Source organism: Lemur catta, chromosome X (genome assembly GCF_020740605.2).
Source record: "Lemur catta isolate mLemCat1 chromosome X, mLemCat1.pri, whole genome shotgun sequence".
NCBI classification, from domain to species: Eukaryota; Metazoa; Chordata; class Mammalia; order Primates; family Lemuridae; genus Lemur; species Lemur catta.
The window spans coordinates 7,995,519-8,013,044 of NC_059155.1; the positions used below are offsets into that span (position 1 = coordinate 7,995,519).

Genomic DNA, 17,526 nt, shown 5'->3' on the forward strand with positions numbered 1-17,526 from the left:
AGCGTATTTTAAAAATTCAGATCAAGCTGTTTGATTACACTGTTCAAGTTGTCTATATCCTTGCTGATTTTCTTTCTGTGTATTGCATTATTTACTTAGAGAGAGGTGTTGAAGTTTACAGCTATAATTGTGGATTTGTCTATTTCTCTTTTTATTTCTATCAGTTTTTGCATTATATATTTTGAAGCTTTGTTTTTAGGTACATACCTGCATAGGATTGTTTATGTCTTCTTGTAAAATTGATTCTTTTATCATTAAGTATTGTCTCTTTATCCCTTGTAATATTCCTTTTTCTGAAGTCTACTTTGTCTGAAATTAACATAGTTCAACTAGGTTTCTTTTGGTTAATGTTTGATGCTATGTCTTTCTCCAATTCCTTACTTATAAGTCTTTATATTTAAAGTGGGTTTGTTGTAGACACCATATAGTTTGGCCTTACTTTTTTATGCAACCTATCTATTTTTTCTACTGGTGTGTTTAGATTATTTGCTTTAAAATTATTACTAATATTGTTGAATTAAAATTTATCATCTTGCTAGTTGTTTTCTATTTATTACAGGTCTTGTGAATTATTTTCCCTCTTTTTATGGATTCTCTGTTTTTAATTGGGCAATTTATATGATTCTATTTTATCTCCTCTACTGAGGTCACTTAGATCTCTTAAACTATTTCAGTGGTTGCTTTAGAGTTTACAGTATAAATTTTAAAATAATCTGAGGTCACCTTCAAGTAATGTTATACCAGTTTTTGTGTAAACTCTGTATCCATGCCTTGTGCCATTGTTGTCATATATTATTTTTACATATGTTATAAACATCCTATACATTGTTACCATTAATGCTTTAAACTATTATCTTTTATTGCATTTTGAGTACATTTATTCTGTATCCAGAGTTCTTAATCTCTTTTTGTAAATTCATGTTTCTAACCCTTGTTGCATTCCTTCTGCCTTCAGAACTTCCTTTAACATATCTTGCAGGGTAGGTGTGCTGGAAATTCTCTCAGTTTTTGTTCATCTAAAAATCTTTATTTCTTCTTTGCTTTTATGGGATATTTTCAATTGGTATAGAATTCTGGGTTGAATCTTTCAACATTTTAAAGATGTGACTCTGATAACATCAGCAAGGTAGAGGTACCAACACTCATCTCTTCCACAAAAACAACAAATAAACAATTGCATACCAATGAAAATAGCTCTGAGAGAGCTCCAGACTACAACAAAGCAGCAGAAACCTTTTGGAGTGCAAGAACTGAGGATGGTGACATAGGAAAGGGTAAAATGTATTTTACTTACATCACCCCATCCCCTACTCCTGAGCAGCTCAGAACCAAGAGGGATCCCTTTGCCATGGGGAAAAGCAGAGCAGAGAGATCCCAGCAATCTTCCTAACTATCATGGACACCTTCAGCTGCTGAGGACTCTTTCAGTCTTCATCAACGATGAGCCTAGCTGACAGACTTGCCCAGAATGCCCGCTTCAGTGCTTCCCTAGAGAAGGAGCTGTCACTGTGTCCCCTCCCTGGGGCTGAAGCTACTGTTGCACTGAGCCCAGGGAACCAAGTTGCTGTTGCTGTTGTGCCCCACCCTCCAGGATCAAAACACCAAACTCACTTGCCAGCTATGGGACTAGAGCTGTGCTGTCCTGTGCCCTACCACCTGGGGCCTAAATCTCAGCTGTGACATACCATCACCAGAGCTGTGCTACAACTTCTCTGCACCCCACTCTCTGGGTTCTGAGTCATGGCTTAATTTTGGCATCATGGGGGCTGCACTGCCACTGCTCTGCCCCATCCACTGGGCCCTGAGTCACAGCTTTGAACCAATCGCCAGGGCTGCACTGTCACTGCTCTGCATCCCACATCTGGAATTCTGAGTCACAGTTTCATTTTCCCATCACTAGGGCCACACTGCTGCTGTTCTGTGCTCTGCCTCTGGGATCCTAAGTTGTAGGTTTGATCCACCATCATGAGGGCCATGGTGCTCCTGCTTTGCACACCACAATCCCTTAGGGCCTATGTCACATTTATGACCTACAGCACCTACATTTATGATCTCCAGGGACATGCTGCTGTGAAGCCCAGCCCAGGGCTCAGGCCACTGCTGCATCCTGTTATCCATGGGCCTCTGACCCTACTGCATCCTGCTATACCCAGGGACAACTCACTGCAGTGTACCCCAGAGACCCAGACCCTGGCTCTATGGGCAATCTGCACACAGTTGCACCTCAGATACCTGTGACATTGCTGTAGCAAGTGTGCTTATGGCTGAAGTTCCAGGCATCATGGTAGTACCAGGCACCCCTAGGCAGAATCGCAGTTCCACTGCTGCTTTGAGTGCCTGGGCTCCAAACATCAGAGCCACTACTGCAACAGGCACACCTGCTCTCTGGTTTCCAGGCACAGCTGTGTTCATGCCAGCGTGACAGACACAGCACCAAGAAAGGAGTGCGATGCGCACTGTCTGGGGGATGGACACGCTTGAAGCTCTGACTCGGGGACGGGGCAAGGGCAAAACACGTAACCTAAACTTATGTACAGCCATAATATGATGAAATGATAAAAAAGAAAGGATCCCCTCAGCTAGAACTTCCCTCCATGGGACAAGAGGAAAGCAAGAAGACCCCAGCAGCCTTCACCACTGAGGAACCTAAAAGCACTAGCAGTCACCATAGCTGCTGACAACCACAGCTTTTGTTGCTGAGGACCCCCTCAGTCTTCACTGACATTGACCTCAGCTGACAGAATTTCACAGAGACTATGCCACTGTACCTTTCCTGGAACTGTAAATGCTTCACCTGACACAGTATAAATCCTTGTAGCCACCCATCTGTAAATTTATATCTTTCACCAAATTTTGGTCATTATTTCTTCAGATTTCTTTTCTGCCTTATTTTCTCTCTTCTCCTTCTGGGACTCCAATTACACATGGGTCAGAACTTTTGATACTGTCCCACAGGTCCTTGAGGTTCTGTTCATTTTCTTTTCTAAAATTTTTCTCTCTGTTCTTCAGATAGATCAAACAAAATCATCCAGTTTTCAAATTCACGGACTGTTTTATCTGTTGACGTCATTCTGTTGTTAAGCTCACCCAGTACATATTTTTTTAAATCTGTTTTTCTTTGCTGAGGTTTTCTATCCTTTCATTGAAAGCATAGTTTTGTTTACCTCATTGCATGTAGGTATAATAGCTTGTTTAAAATCCTTGTCTGATATTTCCAACACCTGGGACATCTCAGGGTTGGCCTTGATCAATTGACTTTTCCCTTAGTAATCAGTCACATTTTCCTGGTTCTTGTTATATTGAATAATTTTGGATGGCATCATGGACAATGTGAATATTATGTCATTGAGATTTTAGATTCTCTTATGTTTCTCCAAAGGTGTTACTGTTTTTGCTTTTGTTTTAATGGGCAATTAACTTAGCTGTACTCAAAATTCAAACTCTGTTCTTTGGTAGCTCAAAGTTCGGTTCAGTTATTTTATCTTTAGATGGAATTCTGGGAGTCTGCCTTGTATATGGAAAATTCAGGGATCATCTAGATATTTGGGCACAGCTTATACACAGAGTTTAGTTCTCTACTTTTCTGAATCTCTTTATTTCCAGGATTTCCTCTTCATTTTCTGGTTGCAGTGGTTACCCAAACTCTGTCCTCTAGTTCTTCATACCAGAAAGACTGAGGGTTTTCTTTTGGAGTTTTAACTTCCCTATATGGTGCAGGTACAGGCTGTGGCATGCCCTCGGGCTATATGCCATGGAACTGGGAAACTCACTCAATGCAGTTTGTTTCTTCCATGTGTCAACTCTCCTCCAGAATCTGCCTCTACACTACCTTCAGGTAGTTATTATTTATATTTTGCCTAGAGCTATTTAATTGTCACCTGTGAGATGATGGGGTGGATCAAATAGGAGTTTACCCAGCCATTACCAGAGCAGAACCCAGTGCTCAATATTTTTAATAGCATAAAAATATAGCATGCTTTGTATTATATATAAGTGAGGTTTTTCTACAAATGGGATACTGTAACAGTTAAGCATGATGACTATTCACAAACGCATTTTAAAACTTATTAAACATTTTAGAGCAAGGGGTTTTAAAATCTAACTATTTAGATATAATTACTTGCCCATTCTTCAGCCACTATTATTCCAAGCTTAGTCTAACCTTGTCCTCCAACTCTGAGTATAACTAACTCACTGTGAAGATGTTCATGGTTTCTAGGGCTTGTTTTTATGGCTTGAGATAGCTAATCAGTTTTTATTTTAGCTAACATTATTTACCTCCTTTATGTCAAGCACAGTGTCAGTGTGTAATATATAATGCTTTATATAATCCTCATAACAACTGTATAAGGTATTTATTATGAATATCAGTTTTCAGGTGGGGAAACTGAGGCTCAGGAGATAAAATAGCTCCTCCAAGGTCACACATCTGAACTGAGATTGTAATGGTGGTCTACTTGACTTCAGTGCCCATCATCTTTCACTTACTCCACAATCCACTCAATCACTGAGCTCTCTTTACTTGGAAATCTTTCATTGTCTGTCAGTCAACTAATAAGAGGAATAGTTTTGTTAAACTTTCCTAGGTTTTCTTATCAGATAAATGCCTATTTTATTTGGTTTTCCCTACTTCTAGGTCTCTCTTGCTTCGTATCAAAGCCGAGAAAAAAAAAAAAAAAGAAAAATTACACAATAATATGATGACAACACTTTGTGCAAGAGTCCAGAAATAATCTTATTCTAATCAAAAGAACACTGTACAACCATTTTGCTAATTTGTAATAGACTTTTCCTTCTGCTTCCTGCTATTAGCTTTAGAAAACAACATCATCTAATATAAGCAGTGAATACTAGATCCTATGTAACCCTGGGCAAATCACAAGGCCTTGTCGTTATTTTCCTTATCTATAAAGTAAGATAATAATAGCTGTACTACTTACGTCACAGAGTTATCAGATAGAGGGTCAATGAGGTAGTGTGTATGAAAACACTTGCAAACTATAAATCTCTATTTGAGGTCAAGAGATTACAATTAAAATCTGTAAAATGTTGGTTTTATGAACAAGCATACACAGGAATTAAGATCATTTTTCTGCTCTGTAGTATAAACAATGAGTTAAAGTATTAGGGAGACCTGATTTCAAAACCTCTCTGCTACTTATAAACTCTATAGCAGGTTCAACCTATCTAAGTTTCAGGCGCCTTACATGTAAAAGGAGGCTAATAACACCTTCCCTTCAGGGATGATGAAAGTAGTGAATGAAATAATATGTGTGCAAGTGCCTAATATAGCACTGGAGGTTTCTGGAAGCGACAATGGGTGTCGAGACCTTGGTGAAGACTATGCTTCCTCACTCTGTTCTCCCTCCAGGCATGGCTCCTCGAGGAAGGACTACTGCATTCTTTCATTTGATTCTCACAGTAGCCTTGTGAGATCAGCTATGCGGGTGTTTATTATGCTCATGTTATATATGAGAAAAGTAGGAATATTGGCTCTTATTGTGCCATGTACTACCTAACACTAATGAATACCGTCTGATGTCCAAAAAAGGCACCATTGGATATTTGTTTCTCTTTTTAAAAAATTTTAATATTATATTTCATTTAACCCCATATATCCAAAATATTATCATTTCTGTATATATCCAATTTAAGCATTACTGGACTATTTTACAATCTTTTCTTATTCCAAGCCTTCAAAATCCAATGTGAGTTTTACACTTATAGCACATTCCAAATGGAAATGTGCTATAAGTGTATTTCTCTTTGAAAAGAGATATTTCTCTTTGGAAAGAGTATCTTTGGCAGTATTTATTGAAGCTGAGCATACACATACCTTATGACCCAGAAATTCCATGCTTAAGTTTATATCAAACAGAAATGAATATATATGTTCATCAAAGGCATGTAATAGGATGTTCATAGCAGCATTATTTGTAACAGTTCCAAACTGGAAACTACTCAAATGTCCATCAACAGTAGAATAGATAAATAAATTGCAGTGTGGTCACACAATCAAATCCTATATAGCACCAAGGATGAATAAATTACTGCTAGACAATGATGAATCTCCTAAACATAATATTTAATATATATATATATATATTTTTTGAGACAGAGTCTCGCTCTTTTGCCCTGGCTAGAGTGCCGTGGCATCAGCCTAGCTCACAACAACCTCAAACTCTTGGGCTCAAGTGATCCTCCTGCCTCAGCCTCCTGAGTATCTGGGACTACAGGCATGCACCACCATGTCCGGCTAATTTTTTCTTTTCTTTTTTTTTTTGAGACAGAGTCTCACTCTGTTGCCTGGGCTAGAGTGAGTGCCTAGAAAAATTACAATCATAGTTGGAGATTTTAACATTACTCTATTGAAAAACTGAATATATGTTCAACATCTTTAGTCATTAGGTAATTGCAAATTAAAACCACAATGAGATATCACTATACACCCACTAGAAAGGCTATAACTAACAAGATGACACCACCAAATGTTGGCAAGGATATGGAACAACTAGAACCCTCACACATAGTTAGTAGGAGTTTAAAATGGTACAACCACTTTGAAAAATAATTTAGCAGCTTCTTATAAAACTAGAAATACATCTAACCTACTACCTAACACTTCTACTTTTAGGAATTACCCAAGAGAAATGAAAACATATGTGCACACAAAAACTTGCATATGAATGTTTTTCATACTAACAAAAAACTGGAAACAGGCCTGATGTCTATAAACGTGTGTATAAACAAAATATGGTTTATCAATACAGCTAAAACACACTGAGTAATAAAAATGAATGGACCATTGATACATACAACATGGATGAATCTCAAAAACATTATGTTGATTGAAGGAGGCTTCACTGAAAGTATTTACATCTATAATTACATTTATTTGAAGTTTGAGAGCAGGCAAAACGAGTATGTGGTGAAAAAAATAAAAACAGTGGTTGTTTCTGGGAGATGAGGATGAGGCTAATTAGGAAGGGGCATGAGGGAAGTTTTCAAATGATTCAGAAGCCCAACTCCTGGGTATTACTCTAGATAAATGAAAACTTATGGCCATACAAAAACCTATCCATGAATGTTTATATTAATAGTAGCTTCATTCAAAATTGCCAAAACTTGGAATAAACCAAAATGTCCTACAATAAGTGAATGGTTAAACAAACTATACATACAGCGGAATAATACTTGGCAATAAAACAGAATGAAATATTGATAACAATCTAAATAAACCTCAAAGGCAATACGTTAAGTGGTAGAAGCCAGTGTCAAAAGGTGATGTACTGTATGATTCCACTTTCAAGACATTCTGAGAAAGGTAGCACTACAGAGATGAAGACGAGTGGTTGTCAAGATCTGAGACAAAGGGACTATAAAGGGGCAGCAGCATGAGAGAATTTTCTGAGTTGATAGAGCCATTTTGCATCTTGAGTGTGCTGCTGATTTAACACACCTACACGTGTTAATAGAAATGGACACCAAAAGGGGTCAATTTTATCATATAATATAAAAATAAACAATAAAAAGTAATAACACTGTGTGTACTACATCCAGTACTACTCCTAGTATTAAGTTCTTAATATAGAGATATTTTTATAAATTTGAAAATATATGATCTATATTTATATAGTTTAATATATTTTATATATTTATATATAACTTTATATATTTATCTTTAACTCTTCACAATTCTCCAAAGTGCAAGGACAGCGGCTATGCCCTCATTATAATAAAAACAAAAAATTAACATTTGGTAACAGATTAATACCCTGGAAGAGAAGCAGTAGGCATAAAATTTCTTTCTAATCAAATTGAAACTACACAAGACATAGACATACTTTAAAAACCAAATGCCCATCAATCCATGAATGGATTAGTAAACTGTGGTATATGTATACCATGGAGTATTACTCAGCTATAAGAAATAACGGTGATACGACATCTCTTTGGTTCTCCTGGAGAGAGTTGGAACCCATTATATTAAGTGAAGTATCCCAAGAAAGGAAAAACAAGCATCACATGTACTCACCAGAAAATTGGTTTCCCTGATCAGCACCTAAATGCACATTGGGGAATGATACCAACTGGATATCAGACTGAGGCGGGGGTAGGGGGAGGGGATGGGTGTATGCCTGCATGATGAGTGCGTTGCGCACCATCTGGGGAATGGCCATGCTTGAAGGTGCTGACTCAGGGAGGTGGGGGGGTGGGGGGAGGGGATGGAGGTATGACTGCATGGTGAGTGCCAGGCGCACTGTCTGGAGAATGGACACGCTTGAGGCTCTGACTCAGGGGGATGGGCGGGACACGGACAATGTATATAACCTGAGCTTTTGTACCCCCATGAAGAGCTGAAATAAAAAACAAAAACAAAAACAAAAAAAAACTTGGGTCTCACAAACAAGTACAACAATGGCTTTCCAACCTTAGGTGCTGTTTCCCTGGAGATACTGACAAAGATTCTCTGCTTGGCAAACTTTTGTCAGGTTTCTGAACCTTCCCCTACACCCATCTGTACACTTCCTTATAAATCCAATTTTAGAAAAGAACCCTGCTAAGTCAGTTTAGCCAGAACTATCCATTCTCCATATTTGATCAGGATATTCATCCTTCACCATCTCCCAGGTAGTGTTTATCATGGCCTGTATTCAGCAAGAATCCTGTTGGGTCACTTTAGCCACAATGCCCCTCAGCCCTAATGATGTCTCATAGTAACGCTCCAACAACAGACCCCTACCCTGTTCCTTGGCTATAAGTTTCCCTTACACATGCTGTATTCAAGATTGAGCACCATTTCTCTAACCAAATACAAAGTCCCATTGCAGGGGTCCCTGTAACTATAGCTACAATCCTGAATAAAGTGCTTCTTACCCTGTTTTAACAAGTATCTTTTAATAATTTCTTCTTTGACGATATGCAAAGCAAGGGTTCTGAAGAAAAACAAGCCAAGGGACCAAATTCTTCTGCATATGTTGTGAAGAGAAGCCTTGCAGGTAAGTTGCATATGCAAATCAAAGATCCTGGACAGGCAGACTGGAATTGGCTAGGAAAAAGCAGCAGCTAGGTAACAGATTACTTAAGTAACAGATATTTGACTGCCTTTTCCAATCCTTTTATGGTTATTGGTACTCTCATTTGTGTCATGCTCCATAACACCTCGACATTATTGGGCCATAAGAGAATAAGGCAGCTGTAAGGCAGCTGGCCAGGCCTGCAGCCTGGGTTGAGAGGAGTGTACCAGGAAAGGAAAAAAAAAAAAAAAGCCAAAGACTAAAGGAGCATATGCCCTTACCACTTTTGCAGTAAGTTGGCCTAGGCTTTTAGGACTCCGTAGGACCCTTCCTGGCAGCCAAGTGGGAGCAGATGAATGGTGGCTGGATCTGTCACAAATGGGCCGCTCCTGTATTTCCCATCACTTCCACCTCATTGCAGTAGAACTAGAAGCAGAAAAGAATACCCTAAAAGTCCCACCCATTTTGAGGCACTTAACTCACAGTGACCACCCTCCACACCTCTCCCCCACCCTCCAAACAACACCAACAAAAACACAAGACAAAAACATCACCTCCCCCGCCCCCGTGTCCTCAGTAGCCCCAAAGATTACTTATTGTGTACAATTTCAGTCTAAAGGATGCACTTTCCCAAAGTTGAATGTTTGAGAAAGACTTTATTTTCAGAAGGTTCATATCATCACTGTCTAAAGTATAAAAATAACTCAATCGATAAGAAAACACCTAAGTCGGTTTGCATGTAACATTTGGACCAAAAAGCCTTGGAAACTTAGTGTTTTAAAATAGAACGGCCTCCTGCTGTTGGGGAACAAGGAGGACACTGCCTTGCATTCGGGGGATCACACAATACCAAAGAGCCATGCTCTGATTTAAATATTTGAGTTAAATAAAAGCCGCAATGTAGATTCCAGATACCTCCTGGAATAGAGTCAGAACTGTGAATTCCAATGCAAACAGATACACTGGCACTGGCGCTGTTGCACTGGACACACTTGCATTGCAGGGATCTGAGTAAGGACTGCCTCACAGATGGCCGCTGTAGATTCATTGCTCCCCACACTAGGCCCACGTACTAGGCCTACTGTAAATTTCAAATGAACGAAGACATCCTGGACCTGAAAGAGAACTATCTGGTGCTGCCTTTTGCCCCCTGACAAGTAGATGAGATAGTCACATTGTACAGATGGAGTCCATCTAAACCACAGGTGAAGGGTACTAGAAGAGCGTTATCCTGGATTTAGGGCTGCAGCAACAACAAAGTTGGAGGGAATAAAATGACTCCCGCGCGTCGGGATAGTGCGGGTGAGTCAAGGGAGCGATCTGGTGATCACAAAGACACAGAGATGCTAGTGTCTAAGCAGTGAGGGTCACGATGAAATCACATAGCTCAGGAAATTAGACGGAGCCCTGCAAAATGAAATCGTCACTATGAAACAAAGATGGGGGTGGGAGGCGGCGCTGGGTGGGGGAAGAGGAGGAAGGAGATTAAAGGGATTCTCATTTTTACGTTGCAGTTTTTTGGAAGAGAGCCATATCCTCTACTCTGATTCTATCGAAATGTGTTTTTCTCCCACTATTATGAAAATAAGCGTTTGGGATACAGGTAACTTTCAGTCCACTACATTCCTACGGTGGCAACAGGGGTAACATAAAACGTAGAACCAGGAACGATGTCTCTTCTTTCTCCCCAAATGCAAAGGCGGATGTGTGAGGTTTGATAGCAGCAGGCACAAAGTCATTTGGTTACCGTGATTTATCATCAGATCCCCTGTCCCGAGGGGGAGATGGCTTCTTGCAGAACGAGGTGAAGCAGGTGGTTCTGCTCAGCAGTCAACAGTGGCCACATGTCCACCTGCAGCGACTTGATGGCTTCCGTGTCCTTTTCGTGGGTGGCCATGACCAGGGACTGCAGCAGCAGAAAGAGCTCCTCGGGAAGCTGGCCACCGCTTTCCTGCCCGTGGCTGTCAAAAGCCTCCCAGGAGTACTTCTCCAGGGTCTGGGCGTGCTCCGGCAGCAGCTTGCCGGGCGGTGGTTGCAGGAGCAGCAGCAGGAGCACGCGAGACACCTCGCAGCGGACCAGCACGTCGGAGAAGGCGCCCAGGGCTGCGGGAGGAGGAGCCGTGGAGCCGGCGTTCGGAGGGAGCAGCGCGGCCGGCAGGGCGGGTGTCGCGCCGGGGCCCGGCTGGGGCCCCGGCGGCGGCGGCGGCGGCGGCAGTGGCTGCACGGGATGGCCGCCGTGCTCCCGCGCCAGGCGCTGCATGCGCGTGAAGACCGCCAAGGCGCCGTCGTGGTCGCGCGCCAGCAGCTGGCAGGAGGCAGCCTCGCCGAGCGCCTGCAGCGCGGCCAGCGGCAGCTGGGGCAGCTGGAGCTGGGCGGCGCGCTGGAAGTGGCCCGCGGCGGCGGCCGGCTGGCCCAGGTCGCGCAGGGCGGCGGCCAGCTCGAGGCAGAGGGCGGCGGCGGCGGCCGGCTGGCCCAGCTCGAGGTGCAGGCGCACGGCGGCGCCCAGGGCGCTGGCGGCGGCCTGCAGCGGCTCCCCGTAGGCGGCGGGGCAGACCAGGCGCTGGCGCGCGTCGCGCTCCTGCCGCAGGAAGAGGCGCGCGGCCTCGGTGAGGGCCAGCGCCTCCCCGGGCCCGTGGAAAAGCGCCTGCTGGCAGCGCGCCACCGCCAGCTGGCACCAGGCCGCGTACGGCAGGCACTCCTGGGCGCGCAGCTCGCGGCCCAGCTGCCCGAACTGCTCGCCGGCCTCCGCCACGTTTGGCTTCCGCAGGAACCGCTTCTTCAGCTTGTTCGACACCAGCCGGTACCGGGCCAGGAAGTCCCCGGCATCCTGGCCGTGCCCCGTGCCGCCGCCCAGGCCGGCCGCCGCCGCCGCCATGGTCGCCGTCCCAAGGGCTTCTGGGCGCGCTGACGCAGCCAGCGGACGCGGCGGCACCACCGGTTGCGGGGCCGCAACGTGCCCTGCGTCTCCCAGAGGCTGGCCGGCGAAACCGCGCCCGCTCGGGAGCCCGAGCCCGCTCGGGAGCCCGAGCCCGCTCGGGAGCCCGAGCCCGCTCGGGAGCCCGAGCCCGCTCGGGAGCCCGAGCCCGCTCGGGAGCCCGAGCCCGCTCGGGAGCCCGAGCCCGCTCGGGAGGCCTAGGCAGAGCCGTTGCCCTGGTGATATGCAAAGAGCGGGATCGGAGGCGGGGCCTGGCCCAGGTGCCAGCGGCATATGGAAATCAAGGGATTTGGGGCGGAGGCTGCCCGGACGCCTGCTCTGTACGCAAATCAAATCCAGGATCCTGAGCGGCAGGCGGGGCCAGGCCTGGCGCCAAACGTTGCTAGGTTCCGCTCGTCTCTCTGTTGCTAAGGGCGTCCCATAGCGTCTCCATTTGGACACCAACAAAGCTACACTCGTGACCCTGCGTGACCCTCATTCCGTGTTTCTGTATTTCTGGGCTGTTCCCCTCATCACTCCTCTGTTCCCGCCCAAAGTCCCTGCCCCATTGGAGCCCATGCGGACCGCTTCTTTCACCTCTGCACCCCAACACTGGCTGCCTTTAGAAGACACCGCAGTCATGATCTTGAGCTACACCCCAGCGAACCCCATGACTGGGGAATTCACCAGGCAGGCCTTGACTTGCTGAGGGCCTATGGGGGAGTCTCTGTGCCCCCACCCTAGCCAGCACTTCCCACCCAGGGCCAACCTCTGCACTGTCCCAGGGAGAGACTGCTCCTCTGTGCCGTCCCTGACTCCCACCCCACCACAACACCCTGAGACCCCCACCGCCTGCCCTTCCCTCACTGCACTATGCATGTCTCTGCCCCTCTGTGCCATCCTTGACTCCCACCCTACCCCACTCCACCCCGAGACCCCCACCGCCTGTCTTTCCCTCCCTGCATTATGGATATCTGTGCTCCACCTTGTCATCCCTGTTTCCCTCTCCACACGGTCGCATCCTGATACCCCCAAACCTTGCCCTTCCCTCCCTCCGGTTATAGATGTCTCTGCTCCTCAGTCGCATCCCTGACTCCCGCCCAACCCCAGGGCACCCCGAGACCCCCACCCCATGCCCTTCCCTCCCTCCCTCTATGGATGTCTCTGCTCCTATGTGCCATCCCTGACTCCCACCCCACCCCACCTTACCCCGAGACCCCCACGTCCTGCCCTTCCGTCACTGCGCTGTGGATGTCTCTGCTCTTATGTGCCATCCCTGAATCCCACCCCACCACACCCCACTCCACCCCGAGACCCAAACCCCCTGCCTTTGCCTCCTTTCCACTATGGATGTCCCTGCTCCACTGTGCCATCCCCAACTGCCACCCCACCTCACCCTGGGACCCCCCACCCCCTGCCCTTCCCTCCCTCCAGTTATAGATGTCTCTGTTCCTCCGTGGCATCCGTGACTCCCTCCACACCCCAGACCCCGAGTCCCCCAGCGCCTGCCCTTCCCTCCCTCCGGCTATGGATGTCTCACCACCCCCTCCGACGCCAAGTGACTCAAGCAGGCCCCTCGGTTTCTTTAAAGGCTTTATTGACAGAACTTGCTCAATGCGCAGGGCAAGCGGGGTTGCCCTGGCTGGCCAGAGAGAGGGGCGAGTTTGGCTCCTGGTGGGCAGATAAACGGTTGGGGGGAAGGACGGCCGAGGCCCGGGAGCCAGGTGTCAGCAGCTACTCCTGGCCCGGGGCCACCCGGGACACGATGGTCGTCCTGAAGAGGCCACTTAGCAGCGGGTTGTTGTGGATGACCATGTCCACCATCTCCGGGGTGATGCGCCTCCTGTCGCTGTCCTGGGCCTCGTTGCCTGCCAGCTCCAGGACCTTGGCCGTCAGGTACTGGATGACGGCCGCGAGGAAAACGGGGGCACTGCCGCTCAGCCGCGGGCCATAGCGGCCCTCCCGCAGAAGGCGCTCCATGTGGCTCACCGAGAACACCAGCTCAGCTCTGGCTGTGCGACGGCAGGTCCGGCTCTGACGATGGGACGACCCTCCACGGCTCTGCCTGCCCGACATGCTGGACAATGCGTGAGATATCTCCGCCCGGCCTAGCTCGACGCGATGCCTCTCAAGGTGCCAGTCCTCAGTCCAGTACTCTGTACCCTAACGACCTCAGTCCAGTGCTCTGTTCCCTAACGACCTCAGTCCAGTGCTCTGTACCCTAACGACGACGGACCGGTCCCTCATTGGTCGGGGAGCCGGCTGCGTGACACGCACGTCCGGTGACGTCATTGCCTCCCAGGTGGCCCGCGTGCAGCAGGCCTGGGCTTAGAACTGGCAGGCCGTGGGGTGGGAGGATGCTGCTCACCCTCGCCCCTGGACCCTCTCCTTGCGGGAACTGCGGCTTCCTACTGGATGGGAACATGGTGCCAAAGATGGAGGGGTGGGGAAGGGTGGGTGCGACTCAGTGCCATTAAGTACATTCACAGTGTTGTGCAGCCATCACGACCATCTAGCTGCAAAACATTATCACCACCCCTAGAAGAAACCCCTGTACCCATCAAGCAGTCACTCCCCATACCCCGCACCACGTCCCAGGTACACACGCACCCGCACACATGCCACCGCCACCCCACCCCCACTAGCCCCACACTCCCCATAGTCCCTGGCAACTGATAACCTGCTTTCCGTCTGTGGAGGTTTGCATATTGTGGAGATTTCTTGTAGATGGAACCATACAATAAACGCATGGCCTTTTGTGTCTGGCTGCTTTCACTTAGCATAATGTTTTCATTATGTGCGTTCATTATGTCCATTCCGTTGTGTGAACAGACCACATTTTGTTTATCCACTCATCAGCTGATGGGCAGTTAGGTAATTTCCACCTTTTGGCCACTGTGACTAGTGCTGCCATGAACATTCCTGTACGACTTTTTGTTTGAACACCTGTTTTCAATTATTTTGAGTCTACATCTAGGAGTCAAACTGCTGGGCCATATTGTAATTCCATGTTCAACTTATCGAGGAACCAGCAAACTGATTTCCACAGCAGCTGTACCCCTTTGCATTCCCAAGAGCAGTGTATGAGGGTCCAGATTTCTCCACATCCTCCACAAAACTTGTTTTCTGTTTACTTCACTTTCTTTTGTTTATAATAGCCATCCTAGTGGGTGTGAAGTGCTATCTCATGGTGGTTTTGATTTGCATTTCCCAAATGGATAATGGTGTCGGTATGGTTTGAATGTACCCCCCAAATTTTATGTGTTGGAAACTTAATCCCAAAATTCGGATGTTCATTGGAGGTGCGGCCTTTGGGAGACAACTAGGATTAGATAAAGTCATCACGGTGAGACCTCCACAATGGGGCTGGTGGCTTTAGGAAAAGAGGAAGAGAGACCTGAACTGATACACATGCTCTTGCCCTCTCACCATGTGATGCCCTCTGCCACGATATGACACAGCAATAAGGCCCCCCCCAGATGCCAGTGCCCTCCTCTTGGACTTCCTAGCCTCCAGGACTGCAGGAAATAAATTGCTTTTCTTTATAAATTACCCAGTCTCAGGTATTCAGTTACAGTGACAGAAAGTGGGCTAAGACATCTTTTCATGTGCTTCTTGGCCCTTTGTACGTGTGCTTTGGAGGAACATCTATTCAAGTCCTTGGCCCATTGTTTAATTTGGATTGATTGTCTTTTTGCTGTGGACTTCTTTATATATTCTGGAAAATAGACCCTTACCAGATATGTGATTTGCAAATGTTTCTCCCATTCTGTGGCTTGTCCTTTCACTTTCTGGATAGAGGCCTTTGTTGCACAAAAGATTTTAATTTGGATGTAGTCCAATTTGTCAAAAGAAAAATCTTTTTTAGCTGTGTTTTTGGTGTCGTATTGAAGGAACTGCTGCCTAACCCAAGGTCATGGAGATTTACATCTATCTTTTCTTCTGAGAGTTTTATAGTTTCAGCCCTTACATTTAGATCTGTGATCTATTTTGAGATTATTTTTTATAACATGATGTTAGATAGAGATCCAGGTTCATTCTTTTGCATGTGGCTATCCAGTTGTCCCAGCACCATTCGTTGAAGGGATTATTCCTTTCCCCATTGAATGGTATTGGCACCCTTATTGAAAATCAACTATACATAAATATATGAGTTTATTTCTGACTCTGAGTTGTATAACATTGCCCTACTATATCTATCATGATGCCAGTACCATACTTTATGGATTACCGTAGCTTTGTAGTAAGTTTTGAAATTGGGAAGTGTGCGTCCTCCAACTTTGTTCTTATTTCTTTGAGATTGTTTTGGCTATCTGGGTCCCTTGCACTTCCATATGAATTTTAGGATCAGGTTGCAATTCTAACAGGCATTGCCCTGAATCTGTATATTGTCTTAGAAGTTACAGCCATCTTAACAATATTAAGTGTTCCAATCCATTAACACGGAATGCCTTCCCATTTATTTGGTTCTTCTTTGATTTATTCCAGCAATGTCTTGTCATTTTCAGAGCACACGTCTTGCACACCTTTTGTTAAATTTATTCCTCAGTATTTTATTCTTTTTGATGCTATTGTAAAAGCAATCATTTCTTAATCTTATATTCAGGCTGTTAGTGTATTTTCATCGCTAGTGTATAGAAATACAACTGATTGTTGCACATTGATCTTGGATCCTACATCTCTGCTGAGCTCTTTTACTGCATATTCAAATAGGGATGCGTTGGGTATCTAAGAACATGCCATTTATGAATAGCAATGGTTTTACTTGTTCCTTTCCAATCTGGATGCCTTTTCTTTCTTTTCCTTGACTAATTGCCATGAATAGAAATTTGAGTACAATATTGAATTAGAAGCAGCAAAAGAAGACATCCTTGTCTTGTCCCTGATCCTAGAGGGAAATCACCCAGTCTTTCACCATTAAGTGTGATGTTATCTCTGGGTTTTTCACAGATGCTCTTTATCAGGTTGAGGAAGTTCCCTTTCTCTTCCTAGTTTGTTGAATTTATTTTCATGAAAGGATGTTGGGTTTCGTCAAATGCTGCTTTTCTCTGTGCAATTAACATGATCATGAGTGACCCCCCCACATTCTGTTAATATGGTATGTTACATAAATTCATTTTCACACGTTGAACCAACCTCACATTTGTGGGATAAATCCCACTCGTTTATGGTATATAATGAGAGGTCAATAAACATTTTGTCAAAAGAATAGGAGTGAATCAGGCAAGTCTTCTTGGGGGCAATGTGTGTGTGAAGGAATCTGTAGCATGATGAGAAGCCAAGGCATTGGGGAGGGCAATTAGTTCATTAAGGCTGGAGAGTAAGGTGCCGGTGGGGTAGTGGTGGTTGATGTGGCTGGGTAAGAGGTGGGCAGAAGTCAAGACATGGAGGTTCTATTATGCTATGCTCAGGGTTTAGAATACCATGTAGACTAGAGTGAACCCACTGTGATCTTTCAGCTCAAGAGTGACATGACCTGATTTGCTTCTAGAAAGATCATACTGGCAGCTGTGTGGAGAATAGAGCAGAGAGGACTGATGTTGAAGTCAGAAAGCTGCTGCAGTATACCACTCAGGAAATGATAGATATCTCAAC

The 17,526-nt window shown here is 45.5% G+C and overlaps 2 protein-coding genes across 2 annotated transcripts; both read right to left on the reverse strand.

Moving 5' to 3' along the window:
* Window positions 1-9,653: 9,653 nt before the first annotated feature.
* Window positions 9,654-11,932, reverse strand: LOC123628093 (40-kDa huntingtin-associated protein). The gene has a single exon (XM_045537734.1). The coding sequence runs from the start codon at window positions 11,890-11,892 to the stop codon at window positions 10,777-10,779; it is 1,116 nt and encodes a 371-aa protein (XP_045393690.1). The 5' UTR covers window positions 11,893-11,932; the 3' UTR covers window positions 9,654-10,776.
* A 1,690-nt stretch (window positions 11,933-13,622) lies between these two features.
* LOC123628152 (histone H2A-Bbd type 2/3) lies at window positions 13,623-14,007 on the reverse strand. Its single transcript, XM_045537806.1, has one exon. It carries the CDS (start codon window positions 14,005-14,007, stop codon window positions 13,666-13,668), a length of 342 nt encoding a protein of 113 aa, XP_045393762.1. The 3' UTR covers window positions 13,623-13,665.
* Window positions 14,008-17,526: the final 3,519 nt, after the last annotated feature.

Coding starts and splice junctions, on each gene's coding strand:
- LOC123628152 (XM_045537806.1), bottom strand. CDS start 14,007: ATGTCGGGCAGGCAGAGCCGTGGAGGGTCGTCCCATCGTCAGAGCCGG.
- LOC123628093 (XM_045537734.1), bottom strand. CDS start 11,892: ATGGCGGCGGCGGCGGCCGGCCTGGGCGGCGGCACGGGGCACGGCCAG.